Source organism: Gymnogyps californianus, chromosome 1 (genome assembly GCF_018139145.2).
Source record: "Gymnogyps californianus isolate 813 chromosome 1, ASM1813914v2, whole genome shotgun sequence".
NCBI classification, from domain to species: Eukaryota; Metazoa; Chordata; class Aves; order Accipitriformes; family Cathartidae; genus Gymnogyps; species Gymnogyps californianus.
The window spans coordinates 124,761,361-124,785,408 of NC_059471.1; the positions used below are offsets into that span (position 1 = coordinate 124,761,361).

The 24,048-nt window shown below is 37.4% G+C and overlaps 2 protein-coding genes across 2 annotated transcripts in view; one reads left to right on the plus strand and one right to left on the minus strand.

Moving 5' to 3' along the window:
- Window positions 1-24,048, plus strand: part of CMSS1 (cms1 ribosomal small subunit homolog) — a 247,714-nt gene that overhangs the window by 2,975 nt on the left and 220,691 nt on the right.
- The window catches only part of FILIP1L (filamin A interacting protein 1 like), a 69,751-nt gene continuing 61,913 nt past the window's right edge, over window positions 16,211-24,048 (minus strand). Inside the window, exon 4 of the mRNA XM_050901591.1 lies at window positions 16,211-19,301. Coding sequence (XP_050757548.1) covers window positions 16,526-19,301 — 2,776 coding nt within the window. The 3' untranslated portion in view covers window positions 16,211-16,525. The remainder of the gene's footprint in view (window positions 19,302-24,048) is intronic.

Genomic DNA, 24,048 nt, shown 5'->3' on the forward strand with positions numbered 1-24,048 from the left:
TCTCCGTGCTTTCTTTGTCTCCCTTAATCCCATAAGAGTGTAGTATCCCCGTTTGTCAGTTTGTTTAGATCCTGAAATAAGAGCCTATGTGGACCGTGTCCCTCACAGGTAGAAATGAGTTGTGTCATCCCAAGACAGAAGCAAGAGACAGGGAAACTCTTCTATGTCAGCAGTACAAATAGGTGAGAAGTATAATATGGTACCATGGACGATGATTTGACGGTCCTTTGTTGGGCTCTAAAGCAAAGGATGCTATTGCGGGAATTAGTTTCTTTTGCCAGAGCTTTTATTTTCTTTCTGTAGAATGGCAATAAAGGGTGCCAGATAACATCAATTTGTAATATGTGACTTGCAACTACTGAGAAGCGGACTGTTCATTGTAGCACATTCAGTGGGAGTGTTGTTGCTTGATCAAAGCTGAGATCTGTTGGCCGACCTGTGTATGGAGAGGTTTGTATCTTTTTTTTTTTTTTTTTTTGGCTCATCCATAAGTTGCTGTCCCTTCTGATGAAACTTGTTCTTATACTGAAGATCTCTCCGATAAGCATGCCAAGTTGACAGCTTCTTTTTGAAACTTGTGTTTCTTTGCATTTACATACACTCATTCTGCAAGTTGCGGAACATGTAACAATGTGCTTCCGTCAACTTTATTTGGATCTGAGCATACATGACACGGGGCCTCATACCTTTATAGTCACCTGCAGATTTAGTGAATAAAATTTGAAGCCTTTTCTTTTTAATATGGAAGAGTCATTCTTTAATTTCTGCATTTTGACACAAGTGTGTCTTGTAGGACACAAGCTGAAATAATTTTTCAGTAGACTGATCTTTTTAAACTTTTCTTTTTTTTTAAGTATTCCTAGAGAATTTCTTGTGGAGCTGTAGAGGGAGGCATAGGTTTCAGTTGCGGGTTTGCAAAAATAGTCATGCAGCAGTGCTAATGTGTTGTACTGTCTCAGTGGTTAAGTTAAACTTTTAGCTGTGAAATGAAAGGGAAAAAATTGGGTAACTGAATGCATCAAAATCTCTCCTTGCTTCAGCAAAAGGATCGCGATTCTGGCTATGGCACTGTGATCACCACCAGCTTTTGCTTTATTTAGGAATTAGGATTTGGCAGTTCTTAAAGAAAGACCTATGTGAAAGGAGTTTTCCCACAAATTATCAGTTGAACCATTTAGACTGTTGGAATGCACTCTGTTAGGGGAAGAAGAATGAGGGAGACGTTAATACCAGGGAAATAAATTAATTTTTATATTCTAAAACAGTAACTCATGTTAGTTGGTATTACAGGATTCCTGTGGGAGGTTCCTTGCAGTAATAGTGTCTTGTTAGTTTTAACTTTCTGAAGTGGAATAGTGAGAAATTTTCTTGTCAGAGCAACAATTGCTATTTTTCAGAAAATTGAAAACAACGAACCTGGAGTCTCTTCTAATGTTTTGATTTATTTTTTTTTGGGGGGGGGGGTGCATTGGCTGAAAGGAAACTGAGTGAATTTTAAGTCTTTTAAAGAAGTTATGCTTTAAGAAAAGCAAAAAGGCAAATTCTCTCATGGATGAACTAGAACTACTTGTGCAAAGAGTTTGGTTAAAAAAAAACTTCACTAAGAGTTACGAATGCAGTTACCTATTCTACTTGAATGTGAGCAGTTGAAAGGAAGGGCAAAATTGTGGAGGAATGCAAGAACAAAATTGCATTTCTGTGTAAGTCACAACTTACTGTTAAGCTTGACAGAAATTTTGATCAGTTCCAAAATACTAAGTGAACTGAAATCTAAATACTACAGTCCAAATAAAATGGTGGAAGTTTATACCGCTAATACAAACAATATCCATCTCAATTCTTGCATCTGTTTTCCTAAGTTAACATCCAGATGAATGCGAGTGGGGATAATCACACTAGTTAACTCATTGAGGAGAGAACTGTTCATCTTCAAATCATGCTTTTAAAGTGATGGTTCACACAACAAGGAGCTCTGCATTTCTTGAAGATCTATGCATTATAAAAGAGCAGATTTCTCCATACCTCTCTTCATTTTGTCTTTACTCCTGAACATAAGATATCCATACTGAAACACTTCTTGACCAGACTAATGTTGAAAACAAAACAGCACCTCCTTCAACCCCTCTTCATTTGATTGACCATATGTTTTTTACAAATCTGCTGAGACAACATTAGTATTGTTATTTGTGGAACATGTCAAAACTGAATTTATAGTAGAAACTTATTTGCATCTCATCTGCATCTCTACTGTGAGGGCCAAATTCTGGAATTACACCAGGAAAATGGGAGCAGAGCTTGGTCTCTGCAGACATGCAGTTACCTTTGGCTCCTAAGAATTTGGCTCTCTTGATGTCCTGTGATTGGTGACCATTGACATGCTGACCATGTGGATGGTTTCAGACTTTTCCCCAATGGAAGCAACTACTGTTGAGATTCAGATTGCTTAAATCCATTTTAATGTCATAGGTCATAGAAAATTATTTACCTTCTCCCTCCGCTTTGAAGACAGGTTTTAGACACAGTCCTTATAATGCGTAGCTTTCCAGAACTGCTGTCTTGGAGTGGTTTGTTGAGATGTCCGGCAGGAATTTTGACGGGTACTTTGGTTGTGCTCGTAGGCTTTGGTTTGGGGATCCGAGTTGGAATTGAACGACGGAACGCATCAGTAATCTTGAAATAAACCGAGAAAATAAGTCATGTATTAGGGAGGAGAGATGGATTGTATATTTAGCTTATCAGTGTCGTTTCCACTTTGTAAAACTAAACGCATTGCTCTTACAACTGTTTGTCTGAACTTCTCTCCTTGGTAATAAGAGTGTGGCTTTGTATATAACTTATCTACTTGATTGGTAAATATCAAAGAATCTGAATGGGTTGAAATCCAGAGTATAAATAAGAGGGGTTTCCTGTCAGCCCTCTGACTAGGGCAGCAGCCCTAGGGGCTGAGTGATGCAGTGCAAAGGCTGTGAACTGTGTGACTTCTTTGGGTGAATAATCAGAGAACTTCCACATGCAGAAGCAAGTCTTGATTCAGTCCTGAGTAGCAGGCAGTACCTAGCTCATACTTTACTGTGAGAAATCATTCTTTGAAAGTGACCGCAGCGTACACAAAATGAATGTATTTGTAAAAGAGAACTCTCCCTCCAGAATCCGTCATAGTCGTATTTAATTGCAAAGAAGTAACTAGACAAAAATAAAAAGTTAAAATGAGCACTGAAAAGGGGTGAAGACCTGTAAAGGCAAGGAGATTGTTTGAAAGTTGCCGTATCTGAAACTAGGATTAAACATGCACTACCCATCAGAAAGGCTTTTTGCATCACAAGCATTTTTATATACCTTTTATAGTTGAGCAATGGAGTAAAAGAACTTCACTGAGGTTTTTTTAAAAAACATGAAATGGAAGTGGTGTTCAAATGAGGGCAACAGAAAACAGCATCGAAACTCTGGTGAATTAAGTATGAATAAGAACGAGCTAGATCAAAACAAGTTTTGAGAAACAACTTCCTACTGGCCATAAAAGTCTACCTGGAATAAATATTTATTAAAAAAAAAAAAGTATCAGAATTCAAAAGCCTGGCATTTGGCTGTAGATAATCATATATGACAGGAGTTCTCAAAAGGATAAAGCACAGCCAACATCAGATCATTGAATGTGCTCAGTATGGAGGAATTTTGGGAAAGTTTGCACATCACAGACGTGCTTAATGGATCATGAGTAAGGAAAAAAAATCAGCCTGGTCTAATTGAAGTTTGAGAACAAAGAGATAGAAAGAATGGTAATGATCTGCCAGAACAATGTGGTATTTTTCCAAGAGTTCTGAAGGAGATGATTTTAAAATTGCTGAATCCTTATTAGTGATATACAGTCTGCCACTGCATGCTAGAGGGATGTGATGCCACTTCTGCTTCACAGAAGATTCGGAGGTATAACTGCTGAACTGATCAAACTGTAGAAATGACAATAAGAAACAGCATGTTCACCCACATGGTTACTAATTTTGCAATGGGAAAACATCCACACTTCTTGTCAAGGATAATACTCAAGTATATGTTAGTCAGATACTGTTATATATGTATATGGTATCAGATTGTCTAATAATGAACTAGGCAGTGTCTGTGAATGTTCCCAGGCACTGGAACTGTTAAATTGTCAATAGTGTTGAATTGTTTGAATAGTCCGCGACCTGGATCTAACTCTGGAACAATTCTGAGGCATAGCTTGGGAGTTAGCCCAGAGGAGGTTCATTTTGAGTAGGTAGTTTGTATCTGGCTAGGCTGTTTTGGAGGCTCAGGAAGTTTCTTGTAGTTTGAGTTGACCCGTGTCTTAGCGTCTGAGGGACAGACGTAGGTGCCTTTAGCTTAATATTATAGATGTGACCATGTTATAGTATGATTTTTCAAAAAAACATGATAGTGGTCTCTAACAAAAGAATCTGGGGAGAGCAAAGTTTCTGTGGAAAAAGAAGGAAAATTCTCACGGTTAGAAAGTGGCAAGTGGATAGGAAGCAGAGCACATAGCCAGTTTTCATAGTATAGTGGAGATACCATCTGAGCCTCACAGACACCTGTGATATTCAACATATTCATAAACTGTGTGGGAAGAGAGTTAGTACTGAAATGACGACATTTGCATATGGTATAAAAGGGAGGATATTAGAAGCAAGAGCTGACAGTAATTCATGCTATTGAGTAACAAGGTGATAAAAATATGTGTCAGTTCAGTGTTAATAAATGAAAAATAATGTATGTAGGGAAAACTAGTTCGCATACAGTAGTAAATATGACATCTATTGTCACTCAGAACACAGACTCTGGAGTCACTGTAAATGGTCCTTATTGCTCAGCAACTGGCAATTGTCAAACAGGTAACAGGCAGGTTAGGAATTACTAGGAAAAGGATAGAAGAAAACAAACTCCATGATTTTTTAGTGTGTAAATCCAAACCATGCCTACGTTGTGAATATTTTGCAGAGTTTTGTCCAAACAGCTCAGAAAAGGGTATGGCAAAATGCAGAAAAAAGTGGCAAAGACAATCAGTTATGGAATGGCTTCTGCATGAAGATTAACAACATACACTAAGCCTTTTCAAATTTGGAAAATAGATTGCGGAGAGAAAAAAACAACAGAAGAAATCTAGCATTATGGTGGATAGGGGAATTGTCTCTAATAACATGCTTGAGAGGGCATCCATTGAAGGTGGGTTAAAGATAAGTAAAAAGTATTTTCCGTTGTTAATGAGCTACGAAATTCATTGGGACAGGCAATTTTTGAGGTGATGATATAAATTGGTTTGGAGAGAGTTTAGACTGATTCATGACATCCATCAAGAACTGCTAAACACAAAAACGTGATGTAGATTTCAATTGTGGATAGCCGTAAGTTGTAGACTGCTAGAGGCTGGGTTTATTACTCTGTTTGCCTGGTACTTAACGTTTTTTCATAAGCATTTACCGCTGGTCCCTACCAAAGATGAGATACATAGATCCTGGGTCTGAATGTGTATGATTCGTTTCCTGTTTTTGTTTTCAAAATCAGAAAGTTTCAATTTGTAGCTTTTTTTTTTTTTTGATACATCGAGAAAGGAAACAGTTTGGCTTTGAAAGTGAGTAAGGAAAAAGGAGATGCGTTTTTCTTTGCTCTGTGTTCCTTGAAGATTTTACCTTTAGGTGGCAGCAAAGTTTTCCTTTTGTACTGCATCCCAGTATTTTCACTAAAATCGGACTGAAACTTGTCGTTAAATGCTGAATAAAAAAAATTAACATGCATTTTCTTGGTAGTCTTGAATTTTAGCACTCATATCATTAGTATGCAAGGGAAAAAAAAAAAGAAAAAAGCCCAACCCCAAACCAAAAAGCATTTTGCTTCAATTACCAAAGGCACCATGTTAAGGAAGAAGGAGTTGATGTTGGAGGGGATAATTGTGTTACTGCTATATGGCTTTCCTTGAGTACTGAGTTGGAACAGTTTGCCTTCTGACTATGTGGTATAGCCTGGCAGATGAGGCACAGTATTGAGAATAAAATATTTGGGTGAGCTATTCCTAGCAGTGCTACTGTCTGATGTAAATTTAGAGATGATATAAAACATGCCTCAGTTTTCTAACTATAAAAAGAATTAGATTAACCATCATTTGCTAAGCATATTGAGATGAACAGATAAAAATATTTATGTGTATTCTTGCATGCTGAAGTGTGATTGTATCTCTAAGAAAGAGTTGTGTGGATTTTTTTTTGAGAAGTGTTCCAGTTCAGAGATTCCATTTAGGTACAAAGTGGTTGGAGGATTCTGTCTGTAGTTGATTGAACAGTAGTGTTAGTACTTCAAGAAGGTTATTTGTAGGCTCAGATTTTACAGGTTTTGTACATCTAACTGGTATTCAGGCTCTAAGGTCTTATTAAATCAGTGGGCAGTTAGGTGTGAAAATACTCCTGTGCTCTGGCCTATAGTTTGCGCCAGCTTCCAGCTCATTAAAACCACCATTTACAATATGGCCTTCTGAGCCATCAGATTTCATTTCAAGCAAAAATTTTTTGGTGATTCAAAATTATGTTCTATTTCGCAGTTCTGAATGACAGTATTGGATACATCTGAATTATTATCACTTAGTGCTGAGAGTTGCATTGTAACTGATGACTTTATCAAGGTTTGGTCTGCTTACAGTGTTTGTATTCTTCTCTTTTGTGTGTGTTATGTTTGCTTATAGCCATAATAACTGAATTGGTGCAACTCCTGGCATAGGCTCAAACTTGAGGATAACAACTGTATTATAGGGCTTTTTTCCTGTGCAAATAAACTATACCAGTGTTACGTTTCTGTGCCAGGACAACTAAAATTGCATTTTGGTGATTGTACCAATCTGACTGTATAGCTGTAACTTCTGTTGTAGGCAGGGATTTAACAAACTGTCCATCTAGTTCTCTTCCTCCTCCTTCAGCACTTAAAAATTGATGTCTTTTTCATCATTCCTGATATAAATTCTAGAGAGGAAACACTGAATAACTTCAAATTTAAGGAAAACACTTGTTGACAGTTCACTTTTTGAATTTAATTACATGTGTAGCTAGATCAAGGACTAAACTTTGTTTATTTTTAAAAACTTGGTAGTTGACAAAATATGAATCTCGGATAGGAGTTGTAAAAAGAACATTTTGGGTCAATTGACTAGATCAATGCTTGAGCTGCTGTAGGAAATACCTATAGAGAGGGAATGGCATTATCGTAGAATCATAGAATCGTGTAGGTTGGAAAAGACCTTTAAGATCATGGAGTCCAACTGTTAACCTAGCACTGCCAAGTCCACCATTAAACCATGTCCCTAAGTGCCACAATGTGAGAGTTGTCTGGAAAGCACTTGGAAGTAACTGTATATCAAGTTCTGCATTGGTTTAGTTGTATGTGCTGAAAATTCTTGTGCAATCCTCTTGGTTCCTTCCCTACTACTTAGTGTAGAGGCATGTAAGCAGATACATTGGCTATGGCATGCTTGTGTGTTGGCATGTCCTTTTTTGGGCAGACCTGAATGACTTAAAAAAAAACCCCTATATGTAGATTTTGGTGGGCTTTTTCAATTTGATTTTTAACTCTTATCTATGTATGGGAAGTCTGTGTGCACACCACGGATCTCTTCAAATCTCTTCTAATGTATGCACCCTTTCTACCAATTTGTTTTCTCCTTCAAGATGAATGGTTTTCAGTCTCCCCCATTCTTTTTTTGATGCTCACTTGTGTTCTGAATTTACTGGCTCTGTGTTCATCATTGCTGTTTAGTTATGGCTCCTTGAGTTCCCATCTGTAGGCCACTTTTTATATTTCCTATCTTTCCGAGTGATACCAGAGGAAATAAGATAAGTTTATCCTTCAGAAACCAAGCTGAGCTGCCTTTCATGTTCTGGAGAGCCCTTGTGAGTTCCCATCAGTGCCCTCAAAACACCCCTAAAACCGAAATGTTACCCAGGAGCTACCTATCTGAGTAGTTGTGCAGTTTTCCTTTACTTAATTTGTCTAAACACAGGTAAGTAAATATCGGCAAATAATTACTGCAACAACAAAGACAACCAACCCCAAAGACATTAAACTAGCCACATTTTTGCAATGAGAAGATTATGTGGTTTGTCTGTAAATATAACAGATTCATACTAGTTTAAGGTCTTGGACTCAGAAAATAGCAAAGTTTTTGTCAGTAGTGCTTGCAGTTGTAGACATAAACAGTTAAAACTCGTTTTCAAGGCAAGCAATGATCTAAGAATCAAGAGAGCTGCAGTTTCATAAGGATCTTTTAACTTCCTCAGTTTTAAATTAACTTCTCAAGTAGACGTCAGTCACCTGTAATAGGAATTGGCAGGAGAAAGGGTGTTAGGGTGAGAACTCATATGCAGCAGCTGTGTTTGTTATTTCATAGTGAATGACAGCAGGTACTTCAGGGACGGGGACAAACACTCCATGGGTGACAGTTGTGGAATTTTCACACGTGACTGTGAAAATGGCCTTTCTTAATTTCAGGAAGTCAACTGTGAAAGCATGCTCTGAAGTATCAGGATATATATTCCATACACACTTTGGTTTTTTCCCCACGGGCACAGAGGTGGCTTATCTGTTATTTATATGGACCATCAGGTATTTTACCACAACACAATGCTTGCTTTCTGGGGAGTGGGCTAAGGCAAGTGTGTGGGGCAGGGTGAAGGAGAGAAAATATGTCTGTTTCTGTGCTGTTGAAGTAGTTCTCCTGCCTTTGGTCCTAATCTTTTTTTTTTTTCTCTGGAAATATGATGTATGCTTTGCTTCCTGTTTGAACTGTATTCATTCAAATAGGGGGGAGCATGTAGTACTTTCGCTGGAAGTTTTCTTATTTACCTTTCTACAGTCATTGTAGAACTTGATCTAGGAAAAATAATGTTTAGATAAGGTTCTTTCTCACTGCTTAAATTTTTAGTTTAAGAAATTTGAGCAACAGAGAGTATCATTTTCAACTTTAGTGAAAGTGGCCAGGGGATGGTGCTGAAGATCCTTTACACAGAAGTCCACATATCTGTATGTGCACAAACGTGCAAGAGGCAACGTTAAATTTGTTCCTGGATGGTTGAATGCAGTCAGAACATAAGCCAGGTCTGCAAGTGAGAATGAGTTAAGATTAAGCGATAAACCTGAATATTCCCTTTGGTCTCCAAACAAGACAGCTTTGGCTGAAATTTCTGGTTAGGTGTCCTCAACTGCACAGGGCATTCAGGTATTTCCTTTTCTTCACTAGGTCCTGGCATTTTCTAGGAATGCAGAGGGAAAGTTCTCAGTTGCTCTGCATTTCCTTTTATGCAGCTCACATGTGTACATGCCTATATTGAGACTTATAAGCAGGAGCAGTATAAATATCCTTATACTTACTAATGTTGGTAAGACCTTAGCCAGAGTATTGTCTGGCTTGGGGCACTGCATTGTCACACCATTATAAACAGCTCTGCAGAGGGAAAATGATTCGTAATCCGTACAGTTGTAGTAATTGAGCTACTAAGTGTTGGAGCAACTGGATTTGTTTAATCTGGAGAAAACAAAACTGAGGAAAGACATGATAATTGTCTTCTGATATGTGAAAGTCTGTTGCAGAGAAAATAGTTTTCGAAGTCCAGTGGAGGGATAAGAAAGCAAATACTGGATTACAATTTCAGCAAAGGAAATTTAGTTTAGAAATTACCAAGATTCTTAATGGCAAGGATATTTCAGCCCTGTTATAGATTCCTGGGGTAACTGTGAAGTTGTCATTGCAGAAGTTTTTTAAAACAGGATGAACCAGGCATTTGTTTGCAAGGGTTTAAGGCAAGTTTTAGTAAGGGAATAGGCTGGAAAATGTCTGGAGGTCCCTTCTAAGCTCTTATTTTCTGTGATTTCTACTCTTCTGCTGATATTTGGCCTATTACAACACTCTTGATTTCAATAATATGACCTATTTGACAGAAAAATCTATATTAATATTAGAAATAATTTCCGTATATGTGACATGACTTGCACTTGTACCCAAATGTGTCACCGTGGTCTTATTTCCTGAACACCAAGTTTAAATCTACTTTCTGGTGGTGGGGAAAAGAAGCACGGTTGGACAGAGTTGGAGGCAGAAGTTGTATTCCTAATTACTAAAATTCTGTTATGTGCTTTGCTTTTCTTGGGACGTCTTCACTGGGAAATGTGATAATCCTTTAAACATAAGAAAGTTTAAAGACTCATTTTTAATAGATAATTGACAAGATGCAGGGAAAGGTAAGGTTATGTTGTGGGTCAGCTGCCCTAGGACAAGGATTTGCCCAGGACTGGTTGGTCAACGTAGCCATGCGGCTGGCTGTTCTCTGAAATGAACAGTTGCTTGCTGTTAGTTCTCTTCCATTTGCCCCTTGAAACAAGGAGGGATCTCAGGCACCTTGTTAGGGCACCTAGGGTCCCTAAGAACAGTAGTAGTATGGCCTTTTTAAAAAGTACTAAACACACTGCAGTATTCTGTCCAGGAGAGGGTAGTGCCGGCACTTAAATGCTTCTTCTGGTGCTTAACTATTAGTGTTTTTATATAATACATTATTTTACAAATCTGTGTGAGATCGTCAGTTCACTTGGTTTAAAGCTGCGCTGCCATTTGTTGAGTAAGATTCTTGGCAGTGGGTATTATTCTGTACAGACTGTAGGCAGGTAGGGCTATATGTGTTTGGGCATTTCTAAGTATGCAGTTTTTAAAGATGTGTGGAACCGTGTTCATACCTACACATGCCTTTTAACATGAAAACGTCTTCAGTATCAATATTGTCTGTTCAAAAACTTTGAATATATTTTTCCCATATTAGTTAATATATATGTTGAAGAAGCATACAGGGGTAACCAGGTTGGGCCCAAATCCGTTCTGCACGGAGAAGGAAAAAGAGCCCTCTGCTTTTACCATCATGGCTTTTTTTCTGTCTGGGAGCAGGCTGTTTTCCTCTGTGAAGGCCACATTTAAAGGTGTGTTAATCAGAGTCCTATTTTAAATATATATATTTAAAAATATATTTTAAAAAATTATATTTTTAAAAAAGCCTCTACCTTTTGTCCAGCCAACGCTGGTGTTTCTATGGGATGAAATATGACCTATAATGGCTTGAGTATGAGACAATCAAGGATAAGAAATTCTAGATTCTAATCACGATTGAAGCTGCCTTGCTGTGATTTTGCATAAGTCAATTAACTTCTCTCCTAAAAGAGGAGTAATTTCTTTTTACTACCCCAGAAGGATATTAATGGGACTGATGAAAGTTTGTTGCATGTTTGGAGAGCTTTGTGATGTAATTGCATGCCGGATTGTATCTGTTCAGACAATAGTGGTAGCATCTAAGGTGATGGTGGGACCAGGGCTTTGGCAGTGATTCCAGTATAAAGTGCTCATCCTTTTTGCTTTCCCCTTCAGTTATGCTGATGTAGTTCTTTTGTAAAGCTGTGCTGTGAAATGGATTCTGTTTATTTCAATAAAGATTTGTGGAGTGTGGTGGTTTTTTGGTTTTGTTTTTTTTTTTTTTTTTTTTTTAAATCCAGGTTAGTTTCTTGACCCGGTTCACAGTGCTGCCTTCCTGAACAGTGATGACAGCATAACTGAAAAGGCAGTATTTTGTGATATGGGATGTGGGAGGGGTAATAAAGAGGAGGGAGCTTCTTTTGCCCATCCCTATATGAAGACCCTGTGTCAGGCCACTCCTTGGCAAGTGGAGAGTCATTGATTAAAACACGTCTTTCCTCTTATACTCAAAATCTGTTTCCCAAGAGTACTTTGCTTAGTGGTCAGAGAAGAATCATGTTCAGTTGGCAGCTCTGATATTTGAGGCTTTCTAGGTGCCCACAGTATGGTGGGTCATTGGGTGATGTGCTAGCAGAGAGAATTCAGCTACGTCTTGGTGCCACTGACTGCAGGTTTGTGAAAACACTTCATGCTGCTTACATTTTTAAGGTTAGTCTTTTTTTTGAGCAATTTCCTGCTTACAGTACTTCGTGTTAATTTCAAAATGTCTTTATACACCCACTTGTGCTGTGCTTGAACCATAAGATCTTTTTCTCTTCTGTTTCTTGGTAACATAATGTTTTGGTAGTCTTTGCTTAAGTCTGGAGATTAGGCAGTTGTCAGTTTTTGTTTTGCCTGTCTCAGTATCTGTTTCCTAGGGACAAAGTCATCCTGCAGAGGGTTACTCCATTTCCATCACCTAACCTTGCAGCATCCATTCAGTCTTAATCAGAAAGTAGTGCTGTACAACTCTGTCTGTGATTATTTTTTCCTCAGTGTGGGGAGCGTGCCTTCTTAAGCCTTGCATGAGATGTTTACATATGGATCTTTTTTCTTATTACAGCCTTACATTCTGTCCCCAGACACCATATTGTCTACTGTGCTTTGGATCAGGAAGATTAGCTGGCTGCTCCTGTAATTTTTGTCAGTTCTATTTCTTAATTAGCTACTTGAGGGAGGTTTTTAAATAACTTGAAATACTACCTCTCAGTTGATGAATGGGCACTTTGCTCTCAGAATACCATTATTGCTTCTTATTCTCTTCTTTCCCCCCCCCCCCCCCCCCCCCCCCTTTTTTCTTTTCTGTCCTCCTTTTCCCTCCCTCCTCTCATCCATCCTCCCTGTAAGGACAAAAATTACAAATATTTCTTTTGAAATATTCAATCACATAAAAAGAATGACTTAAAAATGCTGAGCACTGAACTGTGTGTGCTGCCATTGCTTGTGTTCCTTTACTCACTCACTGAAATAAAACTGAAGAGATGAAGGAAGGTGGGCTGATAACGTCTGCCATTTTTTATCAGTTAATTCTCCCTTTCTTTTCCTGGGGACTTAACGTAACATCCAGGGGAAAGGGTAGATTTTTAGACTTCAGAGGAGATGCTTGCTAAGAGTTTTGGAAAAGAGAAGGGTTGATATTATGATCTGCTGAAAACTGCTTTTACACTCTCTTTCACAGTTTAATCCCTCTGACATATGCTACTTACTTTGTGACTGTATTTCCCTTTAACATTTAATTGAATCATTACATACCTGTCAGATTTTAGACTTTTGGGCAAATGCTGAAAACAAAAGTGTCTCAGCCTCCAAATTAACAGCAATACTTACTGTTTATAGAATGCTTGAAATTCCTAGAAAAGCTGTCTTGGTTGAATTTTGATATGATTATGCTTGGTGGTTTTGTTCAGAGTGTTTAAATCAATTTGCAGACAACTCATTTAATTTTCTCCTTGCTCTGCTGTTTTCTCTTTGTCTGCCAGGTGAATATTCCCACTGAGCAAAATGGAAATAATCTGAAATACAGAGTGGTGATCTGAACAACTTGAGATTAATTTGTAAATCGGTAATTTGAGTCCTTCAACTATGCTTCCTATTTGTTATTTTATGATAAAATTACAGCTAACTTATTTCTGTTCAAACAGTTAAGTAAGTTTCAGCTCTCAACAAATACATCCAGGTGTTTATTTTCTCTGCTGTGTGCTTTGAAATAGATCTTGGGAATTTGAACAGGATGAACCTGTTTTATTCTGTAAACCTTATTTTCAGGCAGAGTAATTATTTGATTTTTCATCTGTTGAAGTGAATGACAAAAATTCCACTGTGAAGTCAGTTAAGATCTACACATAGATTGTTTCATCAGCAGGGGAATGTAAGCATCCCTTGATCAAGGTGTGTTTTTAGGAAATGTAGCAAGTTCATTTACAGGCAGTGGTGATGTTTCTTACTTAGGAGTTAATGGTCATGAGCGGCTGCTTTTGTCTTTTGTTAATTGGACAGTTACTGGTAAACCATCATGAATGTAAGGATTAAGGCAGGAACAGAAGTACTGTCCTGTTTAATAATTAAACTTATAAGTGATGTGAACTGTCACCTAGGTTTTGTGTTCAAAACTTAGCTTTAAACTCTGAATGTCCTGATTCATAATAGCTTGGTAATTGTCCAAAGGACTAAGTGTGCTTATTGCTATGTCCTGATTTGTGCTTTTCTTTTATAAGATGTTGTAATAGATGGCCAGGTGGTTAATGATCAACACATTTCTGTGTATTTTGGGATGCAGGTATGAAATGAATTTTTTTTTTCTACAAGATTTTTAAGTCCAGCTGATGAAAATATTAGTGCTTCTGGAGGACAACTGTTAATCCTTTAATTTTTGGAGAATCTTCTGTCTGTTAGTACACTGCAAAGTGTGTACTTCAGACGCAGTTATTCAGTACCATGCTTGTAATGTGTCCCTGCAGAGATGTCGGGTATGGATCAGCAGGCTATGCAGTATCCCAAATTCTAGAAGAGCAGAGAACGGGTTTTGAATGGACTGCTTTTTGATTTTGAATGAGCCCTGTGGTTAAGAATGTGTAACCCGAATGTAGTTAAGTAACTTGTTCGTACAATTAACACACTCTAAAATTACTATAATCTTGACTTGCCTGAGTGCTGGCTGCTGTCTTGATCAGTAACCTTTGCTGAAGTTGGTGGGAGCCAAAGTTTGCTTTGCAGGATAAGACTATGTTCTTCTTTTGACCCAGATCTTAGTCAGATCTCACTTTTGCAGTCATTGGAGATAAACTGAGACAAAACAAGTAGGAAGGACCTCTTATGAAGCCCAGTAACTTCAGGAGATGCTGTATCAGGTTATGCATGACATTAAGCTAGGCTTGTGCAGGTCCACATTTTGTCTTTTTAAAATTGCCACTGCTCAACTGTAATACATTTGTTATATCCATTTCTACCACATATCTTATAATATATATTTTATTTATATATATTTATTTATTTTATATATTTATTAAAAAATATATATTTTTTTCTTCCTATTGTTAATTTTACTGAGAAAAAGTGTGTATGGGTGGTGGGCTTTGCTTTTCAATAGAAACTGTTCCTTCTAAAATCAGTTATTACCTACAGTTGTAATCATTTAGATTCCTGTCCATCAAAAGGACTTAAAATGATAAAAATCCCCTTGTTACGTGAAAGTATGTGCCAAAGTCCTTTGCTGAATCAGTTGCTAATTTATACTGCAGAAATGATTTTTTTTTTCCTCTAGATAATGTAAGCAGAATGAAGATAAGGCTTTAGTGAATAGGGATTTTCTGCTTACTTGCAAACTTCCTGGTTGATACGGAGGTTGAATTTTTTTTAAAAATAATCCCTCCTCCTTCCCAAGAGCATAAGATACACAGGCATTTAACTTTTTAGAATAATAAGCAACTGTTCCAATTTACATTTGCAGTTTACAGTTTTTGAGAAAAAGAGACATTTGAAAGTGCATTCAAGGTCTTTTGGGCTGATTCACATTCAGCATGAAGTTGGTCCACTAGTAGCAATATTTTCTGGGAGGTTAGGATTGACTGCTTAGCACATGTGTAAAGGGCAGAATTGCTTACATTTCTGTCCTTTTCTTAGGCACTAATACTGTATCCATCATTGAAATATGTTAACCGGTTTTGACCATTTTGTATGGTACTCCTATTTATCCTAGTCCTAGAGGCCTACATGTTTGGGGAGTTGGTCTAGTACTACTTCTTAATGCTTTTGTTAAGCTTTCTCTGCCTATTATATGAAAAACATGAAGGTATGCCATAGTTTGCTAATGTTGTTTCTTCTTCAGTGTACCTGTGTGATGTATATTGTATGTTGAACTGATGGCTAGGAGCTTAGATGAAATTTGAATATTATTTGTGAATCCATTCTTCTGAGTTATCCTTTAGGAATGTAAGTGTTGCTGTTTGTTTTACAGTGTACCTAAATGACAGCAGTTTTTCTGTTGTATTGGAAAAAAACACTTGCCTTGTTTAGGGAGAATCATTTTGTGATACAAGCTTCTGAACTCAGTTCACTTACAAGAAAGGTTTACGGGAAGGTTTAAAAAGAGTTTTAACCGAAGAGTGTAAAAAAAAAAAAAAAAAAAAAGGGGGGGGTGGAAAAGTGGGGGTTGTGCTCTGGAACATATCATGTATGCATCATAAATTTGTAATAAGATACAATACATGATATTTTGAGTGTTTGTGTGTAATGTACTGATAATTACCTGAAATGAGAGGGCTAAGAGGAGTTGGGAAATAGCAGGGAAGATTACCAATCAAGTCTTATCTGAAGTTAGCAGGCAATGTTATGGCTTAATTCAAATTCTACCACACATGCAAAAAAATACAAAACACACATAACGAACAAAAATATTCTGCAAGCAATGATAAAAATAATCAATTATTTACTGTTTTTGTAATGTTAAAATATTTTACCAAGGCAAATTGCAGTCAAAAGTAATGTGAGTTATTTTGAAAATGGAAATACATAAAGATGCATTTATACAAGTGCAAGACTAAATATTTTACATAACTCTATTTCAATGAAAAGATATACAGTAAGTGCACACTGGATAACACTAAGCAGGCAAAACTTAACGTTAGTTCCATATACTGTTGTATAGTTCATGCACAGATCTCTCCCAAAGTAAAGAGGCTGTTCCAAATAATTCTTGCTGGGATGAAAAACAGGATGGGTTGCTGGTAAGGGTGTCAGCATGGATGGGGGTCAGTTATAGACATTACTTACTGTAATTTGTGATTGCCGTGGGAGAGGAGTGGCTGTTGGTGTGATTGTAATACTGCTGGTGATTTTATTGGTGGGCTTACTGGGTAGGCCATTAGCTAGTGCTGGAGTTCTGTTGTCTTGCACCGGATTACAAGGGCTGATGGGCTTGGAATTGGTGAGAGCTTGGACGTAAGGACTTCCTAAATGGATGTGGATTTTGTTATCCTCAGTAGTTATTACACTTGATCCTGTACTGTTAGATCTCTGAAACTGCCATGATGACTGCCTGTCTGGGGATACTCTAAAAACGGCGTGCTTGGCTCCCATTTCCAAAGGCTCTGAGGAGAGTATTTGTTCCTGAGAACCTGAGCCTGGTAGAGCCAAAGGGGACATTGTTCTTTCAGGAGTTAAAGAACCACATGATTCAGGAGTTTGAGATCTTGCAAAAGTAGCCATAGTAATAGGAGAAATTACTTGCTCTGGGCTCATGTAACCTTCTGCTGCTTTTGATTTTACAGGTGTTAAGGAGGCATTTTGAATAATGGTTATTCTTTGCTTTGGAGTGCCACAGTTGGGTATAACTGCTGTGCTTGTGTAGGAGTGAGGACTTTCAGTGGTAGGACTAGTTATTTCAAGTGTTGCTGTGTTCTGTCCATGGTCTGGAGTTACTTTTATGTGAAGAGGTTGGCCAGGTGTATGGCTTAGCACTAGGTCTCCAGTCTGTGCACAGTTTCCATTTTGTTTCGTATGAATCTTTCCATTTTGAGGATGGCTGTCTTTGGACTTCATCCAAGGGATCCATAATTTTTTGTTCACAGCATTTGCAATGGATGAATTGCTTTTGAAAGACACTGTTTGTTCCTCCTCATTGTTGTCTTTGTCCTCATTATTGCTGTCTTCATACAGCTGCCCATTTATGACTGTTCGCTCTAAAGGCATGAGGGTTTTGTAATCGGGTGGTTCATTGTCTGCTGGATCTGTCTGGACTTCTTTAGAAAAAACTTGCAAGTCAGAAATTCTCCTTCCATTGAGACCAGGCCTGAAGTTCTTGCTGAAGCGTCTGTATCTCTCCAATTCTTTCGTGAGGCTTTCCATTTCTCTTGCTAACTCCCTGTTCTTGTTTTCTTGCTGGAGGAGTTTCTTCTGTAAGACTGTATGATCACCTCGGAGGTGACAGATTAGGTCTTCGGTTGCCATGTATTCATGAATTTTCTCTTTCAGTGCATCTACTTCTCTAGAAAGATGACTTGATTTAGCTTCCTCTTCTCTGAGCTTCTTAAAAAGGCGCTGCTCTTGATTGGACTCTGCCTTTTCTGTTAGTTTATACCTAGCCACTTCCATTTTCATAGCCTCCAGCTCCTCTGATAGGAGCTTGGCTCTGTCCCGTTCATTGACATATCTTCGTTCTAGAGACTCAAATTCATCTTCAGTTTTCATAAGATCATCTTCTATGGCCTTCATTTCTTTCAGCTTCTGCTTAAGCCTCTCAACTTCTTGAGAAAGCTCTTTGATTTTGTTGTTTTCCTGCTGCAAGGAGGTGCTGGATTTAGTACTCTCCTTAAGTTTATTTTTAAGAAACTCTTTTTCAACAGCTTCCAGTGACTGAAGTCTTTTTCTTAGAATATTCACTTTGGAAACAAGATCACTTCCTTTCTCCTCTTCTGCTTTGAGTTTGTTTTTCAGTTCATCTCTTTCTTTTGTAACACTGGACACTTTTTCCTCTGCATCAGATTTTGATTTCAGTGCCTTTTTACTTTCCTCAATCAGTTTTTCTGTAACGGACATCACTTTATTTTGTTCCACCTGAAGCTGAGAAGTTGCAGCTTGCAGCTTTTCTTCTGTTTGCTTTATTTTTTCACCCATAGTTTTTCTTTCATCCACAAGCATCACTGTTAGACTCTTCAGCTTTGTTAAATCTTCTTTAAGTGTAAACTCAGTTTTTTCTAGCTTACTTTCAATTGCTTCAAGCTCACCAACTCTAGCTTTTAAGCCATCCAGCTCATGGGACAGCTGCTTTGTTAACATTTTTTCTCTTTCTAGGTTGCATTTCAGGGAGTAACATTCCTGTTTGCTCTTGGTGAAAGCATCTTCTAATTTCTCTAGCTCCATAATTCTTTTGTTGAGTTTGTCAACTTCCCCTTTAAGGTTCTTGCTCTGTGATGCTTCTTTTTCTAGCTTTCTATTAAGTTCTCTGCACTGATCTTCCATTTTGATGAGCTCTTCATCTTTTCCTTCCATCTCCAGCAGTCGTTTCCGTAGTTCTTCTACTTCGGTCATAAGCGTGGAGTTCCCACACTCTCCCTTATTTATCTTATCCCTTAGGTCTTGCAGTTCTTCTTCTGCTTTTCGTAAAGATTTATTTGTCTCTTCCAGCTCATCGATTTGTCGGCTGAGAGCAGTTAATTTTAACCGGAGCTGACGATTCTGACTGTCTTCATTGGTCAGTTTGGCCATCATTGCTTCTTGGTCTTGAGAAATCTTGCTGCTTTGGGCTTGAAGTTCAGCCTCCAGCCTGCTGGCTCTCTGTTCCTCTTCTTGAACTTTTGCTTCAGCAAAAGTCAGCTTCTCATGTGCTTGTTCTGCAGAAGTGGTTAATTCTTTAATTTTTTGACTTTGTTGATTCAACTGCTCAGTGAGTCTTTGCTGTTCATCCACTACCATTAAAGCAAAGGATTTCAGTTTAGTCAATTCTTCTTTCAGTTCAGCTATTTTCTTGTTGCTTTCCTTCTCTTTTTTTGCCTGATATGCTGTTTCTTGTTCAAGAAGCTTTTTCAATCTGTGGGAGGAAATAATATTGTATTTTGTAGCCATTTTAATGGGCATTTAAAAACACACTTTGAAATATTATGACATCTCTGCCAGATGTGCATGAACATCCACTTGTAACTACAAGCAGACCTCTCCTTGTAGCATCATGGGGAAGTACTCACAGGCCTTACTTTCTACTCAGAAGTTCTTTTGTAATGGACACTTCAATATGATCATTTAGACTTAACTTCAGTAATTATACATCTTTGATTACATTTTCAGCTTTTGACAGGTATCAGTGCAACACAACTTCTTGGTGTTCTGCATTGGAACAACACTGATCTTGGCTGTTTGCTGAGGCTAGGTATGTGCATGCAGGTTTTGTTTTGTTTTAAGAAATGTGATTGTCATAGTGGTTGAGAAATTAAATCAGTGCAGCCCTCAAGGGCAGATATTTACAGCATCATAAACCTCCTAATAACTTTAAGTTACTTATAAACCATCCTGATGTTTTATGATTAAACCTTATGGATGTTAAAGTATGTGAAGGAAATGTAGCCACACTAGGCAGTTAGTCAGGCTGCCTAATATCAATGTCTAAGCAGCACATCAGAGCAAAACTAAGCATTGTAGATAAGTCAGTCCACAGTGAAAATGTAGGCCTTGTGACCTTGTATCATACACACACCCCAAAAAAATGCATTTAGCAGATAAACAGGTATTCAGGTTGTGCCTTTTGAACTTAAGAAAGCCCAAGCATCTTGCTGTCTGTTAGGCTTTGATTTGGTCTTACATCCAAAACTTGCAGATACACCAAAGTGCAATCCTGCTTTTACATGATTCTTGAAGGTTTTCATAATGGTTTTCCAAAATTAGTTTTACAAGTTTATATTAGTACTCAGTCTTTACTGAGATGCAACATACTTAATTTGTTAAAGACTTGGGATAAGGTTGTGCATTTGTTTGTGTAAGATCCTAAGAAACCTCCAAATACCTCAAATAATTAGGTTCTTTTGTAGACTTTTCTTTGTCAAGGAGATGTTTGTGGAGTTGGTCTGAGGTGTGATTAGGTTTGGCCAGCACATTTGCCTCCTTTCAATTAGACTTTTCCCACAGCCAACTTATAAGTATATTCTGGTATTAAAGAAAAATCTGAAAAGCCTGGGTTGAAGTAATAAAGTATTAGAATTTGTATGTTTCACTGTTGTTCATATGTATAGTACATATCCAATTGTGCAGATCATGCAAGGGAAAGGAGTTGAGTATCAGGACTGTACTTGCACAAAATGACTGCTTCAGCCCTCAGTAGCTGAGGCCTCTTGCTTCTTTTTAGTTTTTTCCTCCTCTGAAATAGGATGATGACTCTCTAGAAGTTGCTGCTGAAATGTAAGATTCCTGTGCCGCATTTGTCTCCAGTCACTATTGTGATGCCCTTGAGTCTTTACAGCTTCCCACTGACAAGTTCCTGTTGCAGCCATACTTTTAGTTCAGGAACAGCTTAGATAATGACCTCCTTTGCACAGCTCTTTATTAGCTGTTGACTGACTGGAGGCATATATTTCTGGGCATTTAATAGGCTGCCTCAGCAGCATCCCCTTTGACAGCGTTGTAGTTTTCCTACATGGAGAGAGGAAGTCCCTGCCATTCTACAGCTGTCCATCAGACTTGTCTGATTTAATGGTGATATTGTATAGAAGTCTATGACTATGAAATTTCTTACAACATCTTCAACATCCCCACTGTTTTTATTTTACCGCATAAGTTGCACTATATTGAATGTAATGAAATGTTTTATATAAAAATTGATGGAATAGGAAGTAGCAATAAACAGAGTTGATATCAAAGACTTAAAGTGGCATCAGATTCTTTACAACAGTCAATTAATGTAATGGGGAAAACAGACATGAAAAAGTGTAAGTGGAGATGGAGAGGTTTGTGAAATGACCTTGAAGGAATGCTGCTGGTTGACAGAACAAATAAATGGGGAGAAGACTGCACCATCTTCAAAGGCAGCTTTTTACTGTGTTGTTGGTGTGTAAACTTTTGTCCACTTTTCAGTGCTACTTTCAGTTTGAGTTCTTTTTAGTGTAAAAATCTCTCTTCCCTCCCCACCCTTGTCTCTAAATGCTTTAGTAGTGAAGTTCAATTGATGATTTACCGTTGCCATAGTTATAAAACCATAACAGAAGCATAACTAACCATTTCAGTTGGAATGAACTCAGTTTTTGTGTGTGCATGAAGTTAAGACATCTTATAATAATACTGTTAAAATAGACTTGGGCTTATTAGCATTTGATTTATTTTAGCTTGCCTCACTGTAATTTATTTTTGTAAGGCAAATTTAGCTGAGGTGATTAATACCTAAATTAATCTGTTTTACCCAACACTTCCGTATTAACTAGTTGATATCTCTCTGGCCAAATGAAACTGTAATGCTCCAGTGACTGATGCCCCTTAAACTGCTTTAGAAAGAAAATTCTTAGACCAAGTAGTACCCAACAATTGTAATTTCCATAGGGATGCTGTATAATTTTTTATGATGCAAATAAGATAATTGTGCATAAATAATAAAGAAAATAAATTGACAAATGTTTGAGTGAATAATCCCAGCAGTCCTACCAGTAAGCATCAGTGTATGTACAATTTGTATTTTTTTCTATCTTCTTCTCCTCCTCTTTTTTTCGTCTATAACTTCATTTCTTAAGCTATCTGGAATGTTTAACACTTGCTTCAGCAAAGCACTTGAGGTTCCAGCCCAAACTGAGTGCTTGAATGAGGTAGTCTAACCCAATCTGTGATCAAGTCTGTTGCAAGGGTTATTTGAACGAAAGTGCCTAAATTACTGGTATCTGAACTGGATCATTGTATAAACTGAGGCGGATTTTCAAGAGATTCTGTTTCTTTGTTCATGCCAAAAGACTTTAGGATATGTAAAAATGTTGCCTTCATTCAAAAGATAAAATGCAATTTTAAGGTTCAAACAGAAATACAAGCAAATATTTCTAACCCCTGAGATCTATTTCTTTTTTAGAAAATGCTTCTATAAAATCACTCCATTGAAGTTGTTATGGAGCATAGTGCAGAAGCTGTGAGTTAAAGGATTTTAATGTGTTTCTAAAGAGAAAAAAGGGATGTATTAAGCATGGTATATTTTTTTGATATTGTGTAGTTAAGTAAGTTTTTGCACTTGTTTTTGATAGCTGTATGCTTGTTCATGTATTCCTATACAGAAAATGCCCTCAACAGTGCTGAATAGATAATGATTTCTTGGGCAGAGTGGAGATTGATATTGTAAGAAGTCAACTGGGAGTCCATTAATATTTGCAGAAGAATTTTTCCTTGGCTGCTGAATTCCTGTTTCATGGTTCAGTAGGTCACAGCAACTGTGTCTGCACACATGCACTTAGGAATGGAAGAGGACCCTAAAATGTCTGGGGGTTTTGGTGGTGTTTTGTTTTGTTTGTGGTTGTTTTTTTTTTTTAAATTATTGCTTGTTTTTGGTCAGCTTTTTGGGGGAACCTGACTTTTGCAGGTCAGGGCTTGATTATATGTATCATTTGAATTAAGGCAAATCACATGTTTAATTGAAGTGCTGTAACTGATAATAGCGCTTTGTGATGTTTTGCATACTTTTGTGACAGAGTAAAAATACTTTGTATTAACTTCATCCAAAATATTCTCTTCCTGAAGAAGAGTATCCAGAGTATTTGAGAGAGCAATTTTACCAAAAATATGCAAAGGTCAAAAAAAGATGGCTTAAAAAATAATAATTAAAAAGAAGAACAGGCACTCCCCTATCCAATAAAATATGTTTATCGTTTTCATTCCCAGTTGAATTTCATGATCATGTGATTTCATATTAGGCAAAGGTAGGTATATCATTTAGTCAAAGCTTTCACAGATAATTCCAAGCAGTTGACTTCATAGGACTACAAGAACCCTTTCTGAATCCAGGCCAGCAAAAACAGGCATTGGAAATTGTTTTTATGAACACGAATGTTAGGTAGTTAAACAGAGTCAGGGCAGTGTCTTATTACTTTTTCTTCAGAGCTTCTGTTATAAATTACTGCTTTATTGTGGCTTACTGTCGTACTTGGTTGCAATACCAGTTGCCTGCTTTTTTATTTCCTTAAAGAAATTGTATTTGTCAGCTCTCCTCTGTTCATTGTAATTGCTTTCCTCAATATGCATACTATAGCTTCTTGGTGTTAATACCATGCATTCAATCGTGTTGTCTTCTTTTCCAGATTTTTTTTCAAGTGCATATAGCTTCAGCTACACTACATTTTATTTAGTAACATAATGACTATGTGTTCTCTACAAGACGTGGGGACTCCCAAAACAGTTCATTGTCTTGGTGTCATGTGATATCATTTTGTCTTTAAGTGGGATCTTCCATTGTCATGGGGGGACCTGTATTACATTGACTTTGTTTAATTTATGTTTTTACAGGGTTCTAAGGGGGTGGCTTTTCCTTTGAGTTTCAGGGAAACCAAAGAAAGCATGGGAGACTGAGATTGCAAGACCCTTATTTTTTAATTTTTTGAGTTTGTTCTAGAATGAATCATTATTCTTGGAATAATAAGAATAAAAATGATGATTCTTTTTTTCTTTAAGCAATCTTGTAATGATAACTTTAGAAAAGGCTGTGTTCTGTAAGGATGCAAGTGAAATAGGCGTCGGTTTGTAAAGCTGTACTTTTATCATTTCTTCCACCAAAGTATTGAGGAGATTTTAATATATACCTTATCAATATCTTTATTTTTATCAGATCA